This window comes from Danio aesculapii, chromosome 20, assembly GCF_903798145.1.
Source record: "Danio aesculapii chromosome 20, fDanAes4.1, whole genome shotgun sequence".
NCBI lineage: Eukaryota > Metazoa > Chordata > Actinopteri > Cypriniformes > Danionidae > Danio > Danio aesculapii.
The window spans coordinates 54027021-54049003 of record NC_079454.1 but is presented as its reverse complement, the minus strand read 5'-3'; the positions used below and the strand labels follow the sequence as shown (position 1 = coordinate 54049003).

The window sequence follows — 21983 nt, the reverse complement described above, 5'->3', positions numbered from 1 at the left end:
TCCACCCAGTGCCAGTTTAGCCAATTATATTTCAGCGCCCTGGGTTGCCTTGATGGAAAACAGCGTATTTGATTCAATGAGTCAGGAAGGCTCTCAATGCATGCGTCGGTGAATGAAATGCAACCTCCGGTGGACAGTAGCAGACTCAGATTCAGAGTTTCACATGAGGTGGTTATTAATTAGCAAAACATTTAAATATTACGAGCGTAAACGTTAGGTGAGCAGGTTACATTGTAACCCCGTGTCCTATCAACACACGAGATTGGCAGTGATGAGCAATTTGGCTGTTTGCACCAGATGAAACGTGACAGAAATGTAAACACAACCATTCAGAAGCGCAGAATAGTGCACTCACTGCACTCCAGCACAATGGTAACATTTATAATCTAATGAATACATATTAAACCTCTTTAACATGATTAAATGTAGATGCTGAATCACTGATATGTGTTGGTTTACACTGAGACTCAGTCCTAGAGTTCAGTTTCAGACGGTTTATTTTATTTTCCAGATCTGAGCTGAACTATCTGCTGCTGCTTTCAGTAGTACAGCAATAAATGTCATGTGAAATGGCATTCAGACTCACATTATGAGCATTTAACACTTAATAAAGCACATGAGCTGTACCTGAGCTCATCATTATCAGTTTTCTGTTGTTCAGCTGTGAGAAACAGAAGCCGTTTCTAAAATATTAATTTCTCAGGTGTTGGCTAGAACAAAAACTCCTTTTAATATGGAAACATTCATTCTACCGTGTGCCTTTGCTTTTAGTACAAGATTTAAATCCACCTTAAATCAGTCTTTAGGCTCAATAGTCAGGCTCAATCCTGTTGGTCCTCAATAGCCGCATTTCCACTATCAGGGCAGTGCGAGCCAGGGCTTTAATCGGGCCAGGCCGGGCCAATAGCCCGGGAGGTTGAGAAATGAGGCCGAAATCATGTCGCGTTTTCACTGTCGGGCTAGTCGCTCGCAGCGCGTCACGCAAACACCGCCCCCAGAACGTCCCCCGAATCAAACGTCACACAACCCGTCACACAACCCGCCCACTTCAGCGGGAACAAAAAACTCAAATTATAACCACAAACACAACCTGGCATCACTACGAGAGCTGGAAGATGGAGAACACCGAAGCGATTGCTTTTTTACTGTTTGTGGTCTGTTGGTGTAAGGCCAGACAGCGATCCCTGGATAAGGACATTCGAGTTCGGCGGCATTTACTTCCAACACAGATTTTTTTCTTCTTCGTAGTGAGTTGATCAAGCGCGATAGCAAAACAAATGTAAGGGAAGAAAGCATCTTGTCTCCTCTTTACCTGACAGGAAAACTCCGCCTTTGTACGTAACCCCGCCCCGAAGCCACAGTTGGCCCTCCTTGGCCCAAGGTATTCGGCGGGCCGAAAAAGGCCGGACGCTGGCCCCAAGGAAGCCCCGCTTTGGCCCGATTACGCCCCGGAAGTGATAGTGGAAACGCGACTGGCCTTGGCTCGCCCTGGCTCGCTCGCTTTAGACGCGATAGTGGAAACGCGGCTAATCTGGCAACCTGTGCTTGCATTTGTTTTGATCCAGAAATGCAATACCTAGTTCAACCACAAAGTGTCAAACTTACATTCTGCACCTTTAATCATCGGTCAACATTTAATAATGCATTATTAAAATCCTAATTCATGCTTGTTATCATCAGTTAATGCACTGAGAGTTAAACTAGCAACGAATGACTGTATTTATAATAACAGAGATGAATAAACACTGTAATAAATGTGTTGTTCATTAGTTCATGTTAGTAAATAATAACTAATAGTAACTAATGCAACCTTTTTGTAAAGTGTTACCATTTCTTGTATCCCATTCTCCCATGTTTTTATTAACATAGTATTAGATTGTTGGTTTTAGATCCAACTGGACACATTTTTGCGGTCTATCAATAGTGCTTCTGCTCACCTTGGTGTGTCCGGTCCAGACGTGGAGCTGTTTTTTGGGCAGGTAGCATTTCTCCGGGATGTCAGCCGAGCGCAGGTTAATGCCCACGTCCTGAGGAATGTGCAGGTACGAGCGGCCCTGGTAATCGTACGCGTCTTTAACTGTGAAAAAAACACAGACAGAGCTGTAAAAGTGCACCTCAGTGTATGCATGCACGTACAGAAGGATATATGCATGAACAGCTCAAGACAACATCATTAGCAGGTTTCAAATATTTCACAAGTGATGTTTAACAGAGAGAACAGAGTTTTCAACAGTTTTAAACATAATTATAGAGGTTATACAGGGTTCTTACACCTTTTCTCTAGTGCTGGGCAAATATTAATAGTGCATCCAAAATAAAAGTTTTTGTTTTTGACAATATACACCTGTGCGCTGTGTATGTGCCGCTAATTGCCACTTGCCTTTGACAGCAAAAGCCGCTATATCCCGAGAACCAATCAGAAGCGCGAATCGAATCATATGTTTTCTCCATAAAACTTCACTATGAAAACCCATCTGAGATCAATATTCAGAAAACAGCAGAGTTTTACACGTGTGCGCTGTGTATGTTTATTTAGTATATATAAAAACATGCATGTATATACTTGAAAAAATGCTTCATTTTATTTACATATAAAATGTGTGCATGTTATACACATTATAAACATTTAAATATCTATGTGACGAAAAGTTTTGTATATTGTTATTATGTATGTGTTTGTATTACATATTCATAATAAATATATGAGGCGTTCAGATGCAAGAGTCGCTAAACGCCACTTCCGCCAAAAATGAGAATGACATTGAGTGAATGCTTTAGGCACGTAGTACACCATCAACAAATAGATTTGCTTCAAATCATCTAAATCCCAGCGTCAGCGCATTCAGAAATAACAGTTTGTTGGCAAAAGCCGCTAAACGCCACTTGCCTTTGACAGCAAAAGCCGCTATATCCTGAGAACCAATCAGAAGCGCGAATCGAATCATATGTTTTCTCCTTAAAACTTCCCTATGAAAACCCATCTGAGATCAATATTCAGAAAATAACAGAGTTTTACACGTGTGCGCGGTGTATATTTTGTATTGTTACATTCTATGGTGTTTGAATGTATTGTGTTTGGTTTCTCTCTCTCTCTCTCTCTCTCTCTCTCTCCCCGTTTCTGTTTCTCTGCTAGGTGTGGAGGCGAGGAAGTTGATTGGTTGCACCTGCTACTCGTTGCCCGGCAAGCTTAAAAGTCTGCCAGTTGCAAGCTACATTGAAGCTTGCTTCCAGAGTGTGGTCTCTCTCCTGCTTGGTGGTTTTTGTTGAGAAAAATCTGTTGTAAAAGCTATTGAAACCTGAAACTCTGTTCTTGAAAACTACTTTTGTGTTTGGAAGCTGTTTTTGTATAGTTAGGGAGTTAGTGTACATTTCTGTTGTTGATTTTATTTTACTAAACTGTCTAGACAGTTTTACTCCCCAACTAGCTAGAGGGTACTTTTGTTTGTTGTTTAGGCCTTTCCCCCTCCTGAAGTCTATTTTTGCTTCCCAGTTTTGTTTTACTATTGTACATTTGTTAATAAACTATTTAACTTTAATTTGGTGAGTTGTCATGAAGGCAGGGGACTGATCCACACTCACCCCAACCAACATTTAAAACTTTTCACTGTTACTCCCACTCCTAGGCGTTTAACATCAGGGACGTAACAGTATATATAAAAACATGCATGTATATACTTCAAAAAATGCTTCTTTTTATTTCCATATAAAATGTGTGCATGTTATACACATTATAAACATTTAAATATCTATGTGACAAAAAAGTTTTGTACTGTTTTATTATTATGTTTGTATTACATATTCATAATAAATATATGAGGAGTTCAGATGCAAGAGCCGCTAAACGCCACTTCCGCCAAAAACGAGAATCAATGTTTTCAATGTAGCAGCTGATATGCCGGCTTTATGAGGAGACTGTTTTATTCCGCTTCTGACTCAGATTTTAAAAGTTTTTAAAAGCCTGTCTGACTGTCAGTGAATGGCAAATAAATACGTCCACTGCCTCAAAACTCTGTGCATTATAAGAAAAAGAAAACACACTGTACAGTCGGAAGTGTAGCATGCATTCATAACGGGTTTTTGCACAGCGATGCTACTTTGAATGAGTCCGATTTACTAAACATCAAACGACAACTGCGTTTCACGAAAGAGAGTTAAGATGCTGTTCTTTTATTAGACCTTAAGTATAGTGAGAATGAACGAATGCCTCTATAACTGTCTAAGAGGCATCTCCTTTTTGCCCAGTAGGTCTACCTTGTGTTTTATTTGCTAATTTATGCTATTTTATTAAAGATAAATATAATGTATAAAACTACACATTATTTATATTACTACATATTACCTATACGTCTGATGAGCTTTTTATATTAATGGACAGAATATATTAATGTTTCACAATGTTTTTACACTACATTATTTGAATCTACCAAGCTTAGTTTACAATGTTTACATTGCTCTACATCAGGGGTGGGCAAACTCGGTCCTGGAGGGCCGGTGCCCTGTACAGTTTAGCTTCAACTCTAATCAAACACACCTGCTTATAGATTTCTAGTGGTCTTGAAGATGCTGATTAGCTTGTTCAGGTGTGTTCGATTAGTGTTGGAGCTAAACTGTGCAGGACACCGGCCCTCCAGGACCGAGTTTGCCCACCCCTGCTCTACATGAATTAAATCTAAATCCTAAATATCAGAAATGACAACAGATTGTTAAGATTTAATGAATGTCAGTTTTAATGTTATTGATTAATGCACTTACTTGACAGATTTCATTCATTCATTTTCCTTCTGCTTTGTCCCTGGTTTACCACAGTGGAATGAACCGCCACTTGACAGATTTATGAATTTTAGGTGGTGTGTGTGTAATGTGTTTAATGTTTGGTTAAATAATCTCTAATGGCATCTTCATTTTCAACTAAACACACTGTTTTGTCCCGATAGGTGGATTTAGAGGTTTTTGCATAAAAAGCAGACGTGGATTTAGCTAGTTTTGACACAAAAGAAAATCTACCTGGTTAATAACCAAAGAATTGTCTAAAGCAGTGTTTCCCAACCCTGTTCCTGAAGGCACACCAACAGTCCACATTTTCAACCTCTCCCTAATCAAACACACCTGAATCATCTTATCATAACATCAGAAGAGACTCCAACACCTGAAGTTAATGGGTCAGAAAAGGGAGACATCCAAAATATGTACTGTTGGTGTGCCTCCAGGAACAGGGTTGGGAAACACTGGTCTAAAGTGACATTTTTGAAAAAAGGGTATTTTATTTACTAGCTAATAACCTTCTCATTACATATAAAATGAAACTTCTGAACCTTATCAGAGGAGCCCGATAGAAAATGCTCATTTACAAGAAAAGAGGACTGATGGATTTAGAGGGTTTTGCATCTCTTCATATATAATCATAGTTGGGTGTAATGCGTTACTGCATTCTAACTACATTTTTGGGAATGCAGTAATGTACAAGTTATATTTTAAATGTGTGTAATTTGATTATGGTTACTAAAGTCAATGTAATTGCATCACTTACGTTATAAATATAGTTTTTAGAAAACAATATTTGCTTTTTTTAAATCAGGTTTTCTGCTGCAACATCGGTTAATAAGCATGCGCTTTTAAATTGATGGAGAACGCGAGCTGAAATGGCTGCTGTCGAGAGTGGCTGCTTCTTTGAGTAGAAATACAGACATCACTTTGATTTCATTGACTGTAAAAACAAAAACTCTGCTGTGAAATGCAGTCTATGTTCAGTCTCTAAAGAACTTTCCACTGCTTTTAACTTGACCAGCAACTTGTTCAAGTACTTGAAAACAGAAAGCATTTTATGACAATACTGGTCACCGAGGAGGACATCGGCGCCCAAAAACATGGCGGCCCAACTCAGCCTAAACAGGCTAAATTTGATTTTTGTGCAGGATCAGGAGTTAAGGTACCTTCTGAATGTGAAGAGAAGTGTAGCTGCATATGGGGGCGATCACATATCACGGCTTTTGTGCATGCAAGTTCATTATTTTCAATGGAGACACGACTTCACGTATTCATTTGAGACAGGCATAGTTTTTGTTTTTCCTACTATGAATGTTAATGGTTACAGGTATCCAGTTGTAAACATGTCCCTTATGTGTTCAAAAGAATAAAAAAAAGACAATCAGGTTTGGAACAAGTGAAGATTAAGTAAATGATAAGAGAATTTTAGGCTTTGAGCGATTTTCATCTATAAGGGTGCTTTCACACTTGGTCTGAACACCTGGTCCGAACCCAAGTTTGATAGTCCCCCCTCTGCTGGTTTGTGTTCACACTGTCTTTTTTCCTTCTGAACACTGATACGGCTGCTACTAGGGGACGGCTGCGAAAACAAATCGACAATATGAAGATGTCCGCATATCACGTTCCTTCTGCTTTTACTTAGCTTTTGGTTTTGTTACAGAAAGGCACTTGTGTCTATCTGCCGCAAAAAAAACATTAAAAAATGTTCAGAACATCACGGGATGTCTGCAGAAGTCGTTTTTGGAGGAGACAAGCAGACGTTATCACTGTTTGCACTGGGTCAGTCCCGCTTGTCACCAAGGTAGGTGATACACACCCACACAAATAAACATAATGAACAGGATAGTTTGTTGTACTGTTGGAGGTTTGTCTCTGTTATTTGGTACAATTGCATTCATATCAGAAGTGAAGTGTACCAGAGTTCACACAACCCGTACCCCAGACCGCTTCTTTCAGGCGGATACGGTTCACAGGTGTGCATCAAGTTCAGAAGACAGGTTCACATTAACTAAACACGCTGTACTCTGACGTCAAATGGGTGTGGACCAAAAGTGCTAGTGTGAAAGCCCCCTAAGTCTTTTGAATCTGTCAAGCTGCTGTGTTAAACTCATTGTAATGTTTTTCAGTGAATATTAAATTACTGAAAGAGCTGCACTTTATTTTGTATGTTTTAAAAGTAACTTCAAAGTAAAGTAATTAGTAATCGGATTACTTTTCACATGTGATACAGTAATTAGTAATGTAATCAGATTACAATTTTCCGGTAGTAGTCAGTAATTTGTAATCCATTACTTTTAAGTAACTTACCCAACACTTTATAATACACACACATCTATTATGTCAAAACAAACTATTATTTTGGATGGGATTAATCTCAAATTGTTTTAAAGGCAAATTTAGGGACTTTAAGCACTTTAACAGTAGGGTAGGGAAATGTCCTCGAGCCGGGATTCGAACTCGGGATGCCCTGACGTGCTACTGCACCATATATCGACACGCTAACCACTAAGCTATTGCACCAACTTAAAAAAAAAAAAAAAAAAGATTTATTTTTGGCCTTTTTGCCTTTATTAGATAGGACAGTATTTAGACAGGACGCGAAGTTGGAGAGAGAGAAAGAGAGAGAGGGGGGGGGGGGGGGTTAATTTTTAATTTTTTAAACCCCATTTTAAGGTCAATATTATTAGCCCCTTTAATATTTGTTTTCAATAGTCTCCAGAACAAAACCATCATTATACAATAACTTACCTAATTACCCTAACCTGCCTAGTTAACCTAATTAACCTAGTTAAGCCTTTAAATGTCTCTTTAAGCTGTATAGAAGTGTCTTGAAGAATATCTAGTCTAATATTATTTACTGTCATCATGACAAAGAGAAAATAAATCAGTTATTAGAGATGAGTTATTAAAACTATTATGATTAGAAATGTGTTGAAGAAATCTGCTCTCAGATAAACAGAAATTAGGGACAAAAATAAACAGGGGGGCTAATAACTCAGGGGGGCAAATAATTCTGACTTCAACTGTACTTCATGACAGTATACTTAAGGAGCTAATAATATCGAAAGCGTTAAAAACATAATAAATAAAAATTAAAACAAAGAAATAAAGCTTTAAATACTATAGGAAACACTGTGAAAAATGTTTCTTGCTCTGTTAAACATCACTTAGGAAATAATTGATAGATGATTAAAATTAGAAATCTGATAATGTTGTGTTTAGCTGTCTGTGTGCATGTTGTTGTGTGTGTTGTCATACTGTGCAAGACGGTCTTCTCCTCCGCTGGAGATTCTTCTTCATTCTTTCCTCTCTTCTGTCTTTTGGCTGTGATCTCGTCCAGCTCTTTCTGCTCGTCCTGTCAGACAAACATTACATTAGCGCATAATAACAACACACTAAACACTCATTCTCAACTAATTTAGAATATATTTATATATATAATGTTTTTAATGCAAATTAAACCACCCCAAAATCTTTCATGTTTATTGCGAAGATCACAAAAATAAAGCTTTCTCCAGAAGAAAAAAAATATAGGAAATACTGTGAAAAATTCCTGAATCTGTTAAAAATCATTTGGGAATTATTGGAAAAAGAATAATTTTGACTTCAACTGTATATTGCATCACCAAAAATAATGGAGCTCCATAATAACTGCAGTGCAATAAGTCTATAAACAGCGGTCCCTCATTAATTGTGGGAGTTCTACATTCTAAACAGTAGTTGTCAGCTTTATTTTTTTAAATTATTATTTTAAAATAATTTCTCACTACACTCTTTATACACTTTTCACAGACAGGAATTATTTATTTAGTACATAGTTATTGCCACATCAGCATCTTATGGCTATTTCGTGGCCAAATGGATATACATTAAAATACTACATGATAAAAACAAATTCATATCATATTAAATAAATTACTTAGACAAATATATAAAATATAAATAGATAAAATTCACAAAAAAAATTTATTCAAAGTTAAATATGATTTTTCAGTTCGATTTTTGATAAAAAAACATGTAAAACTCTTCCTGGTGGTACCTTTTTAAAAATGTCCATCAGAGTGCTCTCCTTATAAACATTTTGTCTAATGTAATTTAAACTTCTACATTCCAACAAAATGTGTTTGATGGTAACAGCAGTCTGGCAGTCATTACATTTAGGTGATTCTTCGTTATTTAATAAATATGATTGTGTCACCCTAGAACAGGGGTGTCCAAACGCGGTCCTGGAGGGCCGGTGTCCTGCTGAGTTTAGCTCCAACTTGCTTCAACACACCTGCCTGGAACTTTCTAGTTACATCTAGTAAGAGCTGGATTAGTTGCTTCAGGTGTGTTTAATAAGGGTTGGAGCTAAAATATGCAGGACACCGGCCCTCCAGGACCGAGTTTGGACATCCCTGCCCTAGAATGTCCAATTCGACATCTGGTATAGACCGTCTGATCATGCCTGATTTTGAAATTATAATTTGCTAAATGTCTTTCATGTATTCTCGGGTTAATTTCATATAATTTGTTGTTGATGCAGTTGTCCCATTCTCTTTGCCATGTTTTGTTTATGTACAAATTTATGGTGGGTTTCAAGTCATCAGGAGGAATTAAACATTCAAGGAGATTTTTGCAGTTTCCAGACAGGAATTAGCACCTTCACACTTTAGTTTAAACACTCAAACCTACGTAGAAAAATAAGCCCAGTATTATAGAATGAAACCAAAGGTCAAAACCTGTTGTCAGGTGCGAACATTCATCGCTGTCAGCAAATGGTTCATTAAGCTCTTTAGCTTTTGTGTGGATAATGTTGGCATCAGCGTGATGTTCTTTATCCTGCAGTCACTGTTGCACAGAGCTAAAGCAGACTCCATCCTTAAGGGGGTCACAAAGCGGATGCGCCGCACACGTGACAGTTGGAAATAAGACGCAGCAGACGTGCACATTCGCATGTTATTTAAAGGGAACATAGTTTACCTCTTTTTTAATATTTAATATTAATATTCTGGTTCTTCTGAGTGTCCCAGTTTAGGTTCAGTTTAAAACACAATTCAGATTGTTTTATTATAATGTGTTAAAAAGTGTCATGTTGGGGGCGTGTCCACAGCTCGCTGATTTAGGGGTGTGTTGCTTCACATGTAAATTAGTTTCGGCTTCCCGCCAACGTAACAAGGGGGCGGGGCCATGAGCTCACCCGCTCTGCGTTTGCAACAGAGTCAGACAGGCAGACTGAGAGAAGGAGAGAGAGGATCGTACATGTACGACTCTGACACAGACCAAGCAGAGAGTACAAAATCATTTGTGTCTGTACAGTTTTACAGCCAACTGTGTGCTAGTTTCAAGTGCCGAGCTTGTACACAGAAACTAATAACCACGCACACTGAATTAACTTTGACTGAGGCACCGGATGCGCCGCTCGAAGCCGCGACACGGCACACCAGACACTCTCTGTGGCGGGGCTGAAACATGAAGTGTCCCGAATCGTCGCGCTGCGCATTTTTGAATTCTAAACATAGGTTTCTGCAGCGGTCCGCGGCGCCCAGCCGTCGACTTGTGTACCCTGATAGAAACCGATGTTTAGCATTCTAAAACGCATGCTAGTTAAGATCACAGGGAGCTTCTGGGATCGTGAGAAATGCAAACGGCTGAAGTATAAGGTAGACTCAATGAGAAGTACACATGTTTGCAAACCTACCTAAAGATACAAGCAATAATTCCGGTTAGAGCGATAATGTGGAGAATATTGATCTTGTGTTGAGCCCAATGAGCCTTGCATCTAAAAATAGAGCTAGCGTGTTCCTTTAGTGATATCGCTTCGACTCACGCTGAAAATGGCGGACGTGAATCAACAAACTGAGGATATGATGACGCGCCTGTCAATCAATATTGGTGGGCGGGGGGACCGCACTCCTACGTCAGGTTGCGGTCGATTTGAAAACCGCTCCAATTGGTCCACCGTTTTTATGTTGTTAAATTGAAAAAAAAAGCACTGGGTGTGTTTATATCAGCCCAATATGACAGTCTATACACCATACATGCACATATGTCTGCCTAAACAGCTTGAAAAGTAGATTTTTTTACCATAGGTGCCCTTTAAAATGAAATTATTCAGATGGCGCTCTGTGGCATGGCAGAAATATGAACAATGTCCCAAGTCAAAGCTGGTACTTGAAGCGCCGGTGTGCATACCCTGATATAAACCTATGTTTACAATTCTAAAATGCCTGGCGCATTCTCATTTCTCATTATTAAAGGGCTGACCCCCTATACATCTTGTTTCACGTCTTTCAGGGTTATCAAGCGTTAATTTGCACTCAAAAGCACGACGTTTTCTATAGTGTCAGGTCTCATGGTCTCACCTCTGAGGGTTTGGCCACGTCTTTCTCGTCCTGATATTTGGCCCAAGGTCCGAGGAAGTTGTCGATGTCTGCAGCTTCTCCTCCTTTCACTTTCTTCCTCTTCTCAGATTTCTTTGGTCCCGTTTCAAACACCGTCAGTCCTAATGGAGGAAAAACAGCAGCAGCATGAAAACAAACACAGTACATGAGAGGATAGAAACAACACAAACAGCACAATTCATAATCAAATCTATTTAAAGCAAATAATGCAATTTTATCCTTTGGGTTCTTTAGCATGTTAAATTTAAGACTTTTTAAAGACCTGTTTAATATCAAACTTATATAAAGAAAAGATAAAAGAAAGATTAAAGAAATAAAGAAAGAATAAAATAAAAGAAAAAGTAAATAAATCAAATAAATAAATATGAAAGAGAAAGAAAAAAAACAGTAAATAGTAAATACAAGTAACAACAAGTAAATAAAGAAAAGAAAGAGAGAAAAAAGAAAAATAAGAAGTAAATAAAGAAGAAAGAAAATAAAAATAAGAAAAAGTAAATAAATTCAATAAAAAAAGAGAACAAAAGAAAAGATAAATAAACAAATAAACAAACAAATCTCAAAGTTCTTAAAGAAAAACGCTCAGGCAGTCAGGCAGTCTCTCTTGTCTGTATGCTGCAAGTGACCACAGTATTTATAGCTGCTAAATATGGACATATTCATAATGCAAAGGAATGGAAACAGATGCTGAATGGTGTGAATCGGACCTTTGTTTTTCTCTGCTTCTTCTATGGCTCCAATGTAGCTGTTGGACGAGGCCTGACTGGTGTCCACAGACGGGTCCAGAGCATAACCTGACAAATACATGGTTTGCACATTGACATAGTTATTTTAATTTAATTAGCTAAATAACTATTACCTGTTTACACACACACACACACACACAAGCGCACACACGCACACCTATCTATCTATCTATCTATCTATCTATCTATCTATCTATCTATCTATCTATCTATCTATCTATCTATCTATCTGTCTGTCTATCCATCTATCTATCTATCCATCCATCCATCCATCCATCATCTATCCATCCATCTATCCATCCATCCATGTATCCATCTATCATCTATCCATCCATCTATCTATTATCTATCCATCTATCCATCCATCCATCTATCCATCCATCCATCCATCCATCCATCTATCCATCCATCCATGTATCCATCTATCATCTATCCATCCATCTATCTATTATCTATCCATCTATCCATCCATCCATATATCCATCCATCTATGTATCAATCTATCAATCTATCTCTGTCTATCTGTCTATCTGCCTGTCCATCTATCTATCTATCTATCTATCTATCTATCTATCTATCTATCTATCTATCTATCTATCTGCCTGTCCATCTATCTATCTGCCTATCCGTCTATCTATATATCTATCATCTATCCATCCATCCATCCATCTATCTATCTATCTATCTATCTATCTATCTATCTATCTATCTATCTATCTATCTATCTATCTATCTATCTATCTATCTATCTATCTATCTATCTATCTATCATCTATCCATCCATCCATCTATCCATCCATCCATCCATCCATCCATCCATCTATCATCTATACATCCATGTATCCATCTATCATCTATCCATCCATCCATCTATCCATCTATGTATCAATCTATCATCTATCTATCTATCTATCTATCTATCTATCTATCTATCTATCTATCTATCTATCTATCTATCTATCTATCTATCTATCTATCTATCTATCTATCTATCTATCTATCTATCTATCCATCTATCCATCCATCTATCTATCATCTATCCATCCATCCATCCATCCATCCATCAATCCATCTATCTATCATCTATCCATCCATCCATCCATCTATCTATCTATCCATCTATCCATCCATCCATCTATCATCTATCCATCCATCCATCATCTATCCATCCATCCATCTATCTATCTATCCATCTATCCATCAATCCATCTATCATCTATCCATCCATCCATCACCTATCCACCAATCCATCTATCCATCTATCTATCATCTATCCATCCATGTATCCATGTATCCATCTATCATCTATCCATCCATCTATCCATCTATCCATCCATCCATCTCTATCTATCTATCTATCTATCTATCTATCTATCTATCTATCTATCTATCTATCTATCAAAATGATCATATATCATATGATCAAAATAGTGTTCTGTAAGTTGTCAAATCATTATCGACACTCGACAACACAGCATATTTTGCCAGTATTGTATTATATAAACATATCATATTATATATAATATAAACTACACTATACATGTATAGTATAGTTTTTTATTTAATTAGCTCTGAAAAATTACTAGTTTATTTTAGCATGATTGTAAAATATATATTTTTAAATTGTTGATAAAAATAGCTTTTAGCAAGTTTCTTATATCACCACAACACCATTACATTTACTTACATATTAGTCCAGTATTGTGCAGCCTAGTCCATGAATTAAAATAGTAGTGAAAAACGTCTAATTTTTTTTGTCCATGTATGTACATTAGTTTTTGTCCCTTTGTAAGGAGTATGTAACATGCTGATATGCAAGAAAAATTCTTACAAAGTCTGTAATGTATTCATTTACTAGAACATCTATGTTCAGCTGCTTTGACACAATAATTGTAAAAGTGCTAGAGAAATGAAGATGAATTCAACTCAAAAAGATGAATATTGTATTGTACACAGTAAACATGTCAGAAATCTCTCACCGAATGTAGAAAACGTCCTCCTCTGCTGCTCGAACATGAAGTCGTTGACATGAGCCGGTTCAGCGTATCCCGACAGCATGTTTCTGGGAGCCGCCATCTGCTGCGATCTGAACGGGTTCATTGGTCCAAACTGGAGAAAATTAATAGAGATGCAGTGTTAATATCACATATCATCAGAGATGGGTAACTGATTATATAAGAAATCTGCATTATGTAATCAGATTACAAATAGGAGCTGTTCAACATGACGATTTAGAGTTGTAAATGAAATTGATTCGCCCTCCTGTGACTTATATTTCCTAAATGATGTTGAACAGATTCAGGAATTTTTCACAGTATTTCCTTTAATATTTTTTCTTCAGGAGAAAGTCTTATCTGTTTTATATCGGATAGAAAAGAAATCAGTTATTAGAGATGAGCTATTAAAACTATGTTTAGGGATGTGTTTTGAATGAAAATGGTCTCTCCTTTAAACTGAAATATATACAGGAATTAAAATGTAACAGGGGGCAAATAACTCTGACATCAACTGTATATAATCTGGATTATACAATCAGATTCCAAACAAATACGTGCAATTTGATTATACATACACCAGTGACCAGGTGTAAACAGGCCCTTACAAACAATATGCATCTTAACATGTACAACACACTCTGAACTCACTTCTGGAGCAAACATGGTTTCATATGTAGGGTTGTAGGAGACTTCTTTGAGGGCTGGATCAAGATGCACACCGGTCTCGACATCTTCCTGAACAATACAAACAGAAAAGACATTCATTCATTTATTATCTATTGAGCAGGGCTGCACAATACATCATCTCAGTGTTGATATTGCAATGCAAGTTTATTCGCAATAGTCACATCGCAGTATATGCAATGTTGTGGGATTCTGTTTGATCCAGGTTAAAATACACATGATTTCTGGAGTCATTGTATTGTTTAACCATAAAATGTTAAACAAAATGTATTGCTTGCATGCATATTTAAGAAATCGGGCAAGTTAAATTGTCTGTAGTGTATGTATGTGAATGGAAGTGTATCCCAGTACTGGGTTGCAGTTGGAAGGGCATCCGCAGCGAAAAAAAATGACATGATAAGTTGGCGGTTCATTCAGCTGTGGCGACCCCAGTTTAATAAAGGAACTAATCCAAAAAAGAAAATGAATGAATAGTGATATATGGTATAGATTTCAAATGTAGTACATGTTGAAGCTCATTCAATACATATGGAGCATACTTAAAGAATGCAGATCGACCTAACTCTGTGTGAAAACATGGCATCCTGAGTAAGAGTATATCTGTTGATCTGGTATGATAAGCATTTGAGCAGTACTCCAACAAACTAGATATCACTCATTCATTGTCTTTTCGGCTTAGTCTCTTTGTTAATCAGGGGTCGCCACAGCGGAATGAACCGCCAATCTATCCAGCATATGTTTTACCCAGCGAATGCCCTTCCAGCTGCAACCCATCACTGGGAAACACCCCATACGCTCTCACTCACACACTACGCACAATTAAGTTCATCAATTCCCCCATAGCGCATGTCTTTGGACTTGATGGGGAAACCGGAGCACCCGGAGGAAACCCACACCAACAAGGGGAGAACATGCAAACTCCACACAGAAATGCCAACTGACCCAGCCGAGGCTCGAACTAGCGACCTTCTTGCTGTGAGGTGATTGTGCTACCGACTGTGCCACTGTGACACCCTAAACTAGATATATAATGTGGTAATTCACCTACTAAAGCTTTAAAAATTTAGAAACTAACATGTTTTCTCCTTGGCTGTTGTGGTGTATTGGGATAACGTGGAAGGGACGAACAGGCTCACATGATCCCATCCACATTAATGGGATGATCGTTGAGCCTGTCTCATCCTTCAAGTTCCTGGGGACCCACATCTCTAAGGACCTTTCCTGGGCCACCAACACCTCCAGCCTGGTCAAGAAGACTCACCAGCGCCTATTCTTCTTGAGGCAACTTAAGAAGAACCAGCTTTCATCAGCCGTCTTGGTGAACTTCTACCGCTGCACAATAGAAAGCATCCTGACCAACTGCGTCACAGTCTGGTATGTAAGCTGCTCTGTTGCTGAGCGTAAGGCACTGCAGCGGGTGGTGAAAACTGCCCAACGCATCACAGGGACTACACTGCCAGCCATAGAAGATATCCAAAAGAAACACTGTCTGCGCCGAGCACGCAGTATTCTTAAGGACTCCTCTCACCCTGCTCACAGACTGTTTTCTCTCCTGCCTTCCGGCAGGCGCTTCAGGCTCCCCCGGACAAAAACCAGCAGACTGAGGAACAGCTTTTTCCCCAGAGCTGCCTTCCTTTTGAACTCTGCCCCTCACTGACTCTTTTGCCCCCCCAATACACCCCCACACTCCTCTAACTTATACTCCTGTACAGCATCCTGTACATATATTCATTTATTGTAAATCTGTTCATAGCTAATACAACCTGTATATAATGTTGATAGTACATCCATCTGTAAATATCACCATAGTTTTTCTATAACTGCACTTTATAACTTATACCTGTATCCTGCACTTGCTGCTATTGCACTGCTGGTTAGACCTAAACTGCATTTCGTTGCCTTGTACTTGTACATGTGTAATGACAATCAAGTTGAATCTAATCTAGTCTAATCTAATCTAATATAACAAACTGGCGACAAGGAAAATTGTGTGGATATGGCCCAAATCGAAAGATTTGATGCGTATAAACCAGAAAATGAGTCCTGGTCAGCATATATTGAGCGAGTGGAATTATTCATGATTGCTAATGATGCGGATGATACAAAGCAAGTGGCGACCTTACTAAGTACTGTTGGTGCTTCCACTTATGTGCTATTGCAAAATTTGGTTCAACCTTTAAAGCCGAAGGATAAGACATTTCGAGAAATTGTCGAGATTCTGCAAGCACACTTTGAACCCAAGCCTCTAATAATAGCTGAACGCCACCGATTTCAGCACTCTATACAAAAGACTCATAAAAACTGTGTCTTAGTATGTTGCCGAACTTAAACGATGTGCTTCAAAATGTGATTTGTTTGGATGAAGCATTGCATGCTCGTTTTGTTAGCAGAATACAGAGTGAAGCATGCTAACGAAGATTGTGTTCGGAGGATGCGCTCATGTTTGCACGAGCAGTTGAAATTGCTTTCAGTAGGGAAACAGCTGACCGGGATACGCAACAGCTGAGGAAAGCAGAGGCTGCGCATAAAGTGAAAACTACGCATCACCAGAGGTATGCATGTTATCGATGTAAAGGTAGCAATCATAAGGCACAGGAATGCTATTTTAAGAGTTCTTTACTTCGGTGTCTACAACATCATCACAACAACACATCACATGGCTTAAATAGTTGTCAAGAACCAATGACTTGTCAGACCAACCTCCAGATCATTACAAACACACGTTATCCCAATACACCACATCACCTTCCCTCTTACGATAGTCATCACACAAATCAAACATCGCCAGTGGTGTAAAGTAATTAATTACAATTAGTTTTTCTCAGGAATTGTAATTCACTGGGTAGTTATAAAAATGTGTACTTCTAGTTTAGTGCTGTATCGGCAGAGATGTATAAAGTACTAGAGACCCAGACTTAAGTAAAAGTACTCTATCAAAAAGTGACTTGAGTAGAAGTAAAAGTGCTCTTTAAGCACCATACTTAAGTGGAAGTACTAAAGTATTCAACATTTTTTGTACTTAAGTATTGCAAGTAGTTTATTTCAAAATTTACTACTCAAGTACTGAAAGTAAAAGTACAAGTATTGTGTAATGTAGTTATTAAAGAATGCAGTCAAAAGACATCATATTGTTTTGTTTATTTTAAATCTCTTTTTTGGGGGCACGTCATTAAGCAGAACGAAAAGAAACATGACTTACAATACTGTTTTTCTCTCACGCTTGAACCACAGATCTGACCGATTATAACAGCTTTAACACACACCTTTCAAAGTTGTGTGTCACAAAAACAGTCCATAATCCACTCAAAACGCTATTGAAACCCATTTTCGGAGCACAAATTACTGGTTGTGAACGCTGTAAACGAACGTTCTAATTCACTTGATTTTGATTTTATTGTAAAAAAAAGAAAACGTGTATATTACTGTGTTAAATGAAAATCTGAAATATTTTATGGCTTATGGCTATGATTTAGTATTCAAAAATGTTTCATTTTGATTATGTTTTAATTAAATTGGTCTTAAACTTCATATTTTTATAGTATATTTATTCATTCTGGTACTTTTACCATAAACCAACATCTCAACCATTTGGTAGAGGCTGATATTTTAGAAATTATGGGATGTGTTGGGGGAAAATGTATTGATTAGAGATGCTCCGATCAGCATTTTTGGGCCTGATCACCGATTACCGATCACCAAAATCATGATCTGCCGATTGCCGATCACATAATGGCAGGTGAATGGGAATCTTTTATCTAGATTTTAGCAGAGTTTGCACCATTTGTAGAAATGAAACTAACTCTAAATTAACTATATTGAAAGAAAAAAAAAAACAGTAGAAATAGGCTACAGTCAAGAACTTGTCCACCAAGTGTTTATTTAAGAAAATGAGAACTTAAGGCTACTGTAGGCCATTTTTTCCAAATAAGGCAGAGTAACTTAAAATTATTCCAAACAAAGAGGGGTCAGGCAGACCAACACACATCAGATCAGCTTAATAGGATGTAGCCTCTTAATACACTGATTACATTTTATAATTGGCAGCAAAATGTAAAGCTACACCAAAACTGGCTACTGCCACCAAGGATAAAACTATGGCAAGTGTGTTTTTCTAATATTATTATGAACCAGGAGCCAACTACATCAGATAAAAAAAAAATAATAATAATGTAGTAAGCTACTGTAAGCCAATGCCTTCCTTTCTAAATAACAAGGCAGAGAAACAAGGAGGAACAACTAGATGAACTAGTGTCTAATAAAATGAGCTAGTGTCTAATGAGTAAGCACTAGTATATTTTTAAAAGCACTAGTATCTAAAGAATAGGCACTAATGAATAAGCACTAGTATCTAATGAATAAGTACTAGTACTTAATGGAAAAGATACTAGTATCTAAAAATAAGCACACGTAAAATGAAAATAGATCCTAGTTATAGATTAAATGTCAAAACGGCTTGCCATACATGCACAGCAAGCTGGAGGGTGTGTGCCACACACACACACGACAGGCCAGGCAGGGAAATCTGCGTCTCGCATTGTTTCTGCGTGATATTGGCGTTGTCTGTTACAATTGCGTGGATTTTTTTTTCTCTTTGGATCCCCGTGACTGAAACATGCAGCTAAATGCGTTCATCAAAGCCTCCGCAGAATGTGACCCTGTGAAATCCTGACAGTGTAGCACAATGTGTCTTTCGAAGTTTGAGTCAATAAAGTGTGCTGTTAAGCTTAGCAGGGACATTGGACAGGCGTCTGCCCTCCATCACAGGTTGTTCGTCGCGGCAAATGAATGCCATGATTCTGAACGCGATGTCTTTCCACCTCGTATTATCCCTGATGTATGGTTTACGTTGTTTAATCATACTTCTCATACTCAGCATATTCAGTTGTATGGCGGGATCTAAGATGCCCAATCATGTTAGTGGTGTTAAAATGCCGTTGCTTGCTTCCACCTCGAGGGATTTTATCACGACATACATTGCAAACGTCTAACTTTACATCTTTATTTGACACTTTGAAAAAGACAGGGTAACTCATTTTGCCACTGGTAAGCTCTGCTCTGTTCTGCTGTTGTTTATCCGTGCGCCGTGCATGCACGTGTGACAAAGTCATGCGAGCAATTTACGTCAAGTGATCGGCTTTTTTGATCGGCGCTTTTGGGGTTAGCCGATCAAGCTATTTTTAGCCAATATCGGCCGATCGTGATCGGCGGCCGATCAATCGGAGCATCACTAGTATTGATTGTGTTAACTAGCGACATTTGGAGTTAAGAAATGCAATAAATAAAAAAATTCTATAGGTTTTTTTCTTGGTGTGACAGTTAAATGGTTACTTGTAATACAATTGTGTCCTTTAATACAGGAGTAAGATATATGAACTGTACCCTTAATTTGACCCGCTCAAAGAAAACACTCTTTCTGAATGTATCAAACAAAACTCATGCACAGAAGACAGCATGAGCATTTATAGCAAATAAACTAATGTTAATATTCTCCCGCCTGCTTTTTAAACGCTGACAGGTGAGGTCTTACACCCCATTGATTGATTATTGTCTTCACCTTCTCAACAGAAAGGGCTGCTATCGGCTTTAGAAATGAAAGCGTTGTTCACTGATGGCGGGAAGAACAGCCGCGGTTACAGTCTATGTATGTATAATACGCGGTTATCACAGGTAATCTATAATAGACACAGTGGAGAAAACTTGCACCTCATACACGCCTATGTCTGGATCCACAAGTATCGCTTTAACAGCCAAGAGGAGATGAAACGTTACCTCACAAACACAGGCCAGCGGGTCAAATGTCCAAAGTGAGAGAGGCAGAGATGGAGTCTCACAACATTTCTCTGTAGTAGTGAAATAGCGGCTCGTGTGCTGTGCCGCCTTCACTCGCCCTCGCGCCTCCGTCCTTCGCCATAGTATTGCGTCACCGCACATAGGAGATAAATGACGTCAGTACGTAATAACCCGTTATGATCTATTACTGAACCGATATCGACCATTTTGACACCTCTAGTAACGAGTAACGATGCAGCTCATAAAAAAATCTATCGGAGTAAAAGTATTAAACTCATCGAAAATATGTACTTAAGTAAAAGTGGAAGTAGGAGAAAAAACAATACTCCAGTAAAGTACAGATACTGCCTTTTAGTACTTAAGTACAGTAGTGAAGTAGTTCTACTTCGTTACTATACATCTCTGTGTATCGGTACTTTTACCTGCAGTCGGTACTTTATTTTCTCTTGTCTATGGGGATTTAAAAAAAATCAGTGCTGTGATTTCTGTCCAATCAAATCTCACATAGAAGGTAAATCACCTCATAATGAACTACCTCAAGACATGTGTATTTATAATTGCAGCAAACTGTTTGGAAGCATTAAAAGTGTCCAAGAAGATGTCCAAAATCTTTACACGCATTGACCCAGAGAGTGTTTAGATGCAGGTCACTGATGAGAAGATGACGGATGTTTACTGTATGATGACCAAAATGGCTTTAAACACCCAGCAGGCACAAGACATCAACATGACGTCAGATTGACGTTGTACCCCAACATCATGGGGACGTTGTGTTTTGTTTGGAAATGAAAATCAGGCTGACGTCAGAACTCAACGTCAGGTCTAATGATGTTACAGCTGACCTTGTGTGGATGTTACCACTGTGACGTCTATCAGACGTTGGATTTTGGTTGCCATAACTAATAAATAAATATTGTCAATATCGTTGGTTTAAGATGTTGGCTTGACGTTGGATTTTGGTCAGTTTCCAACACAACCTAAAATCAACCAAATGTCAACATCATTTGACGTCGTTATAGGACATCAAAATAACGTTGTCCTTAGACACTGGCTAGACATTGAATTTTGGTCACCTGACATCACAACCTAAATCTAACCTAATATTAACGTCTTATGATGCTGTTTGCCTGATGGGTAGGCCCACACGGAATCTGCGCGCGCAGAATTCCACAGATGTAAACCTATATTTATTCAGTTTAATTAATTACAATAATATTATTGACTAATATGAAAATGTTCATCTGATTTATGTACAATACAGTTTTTAAAGTAATATTTTCTGTCTTTTAGTAGATATATTAAATGAGAGACTTGCTTTGTTTACCAAATAAACCGAATCTAAGTGGATCAGTAATTTAAACATTAAATAAAAGTTAAAAAGGTATTACTTTTTATTTCATGTATTAAGGTTTTAGTTATACTCCCAAAATAAATCCACAGAAATCCGCAGATTTTTACCAAAATTCTCTGCAGAAATAGCAAAAAACATCAGCAGATTCCGTCTGGCCCTGCTGCTGGGCAATAACTAGATGCACTACAGAATGTTACGTTTACACACGTCCACAAATTACATGTATAAGCATCAGCTTTTTACAGAGTAATACTCACTACTCTTGAGTACT

The 21983-nt window shown here is 38.1% G+C and overlaps 1 protein-coding gene across 1 annotated transcript in view; it reads right to left on the bottom strand.

Moving 5' to 3' along the window:
- The window catches only part of cdc40 (cell division cycle 40 homolog (S. cerevisiae)), a 36193-nt gene that overhangs the window by 12620 nt on the left and 1590 nt on the right, over positions 1 to 21983 (bottom strand). Inside the window, exons 2-7 of the mRNA XM_056445278.1 lie at positions 14536 to 14622; positions 13870 to 13999; positions 11852 to 11938; positions 11109 to 11248; positions 8023 to 8119; positions 1938 to 2077 (exon numbers count right to left, since the gene is read on the bottom strand). Of these exons, the coding sequence (XP_056301253.1) occupies positions 1938 to 2077; positions 8023 to 8119; positions 11109 to 11248; positions 11852 to 11938; positions 13870 to 13999; positions 14536 to 14622 (681 nt within the window). The remainder of the gene's footprint in view (positions 1 to 1937; positions 2078 to 8022; positions 8120 to 11108; positions 11249 to 11851; positions 11939 to 13869; positions 14000 to 14535; positions 14623 to 21983) is intronic.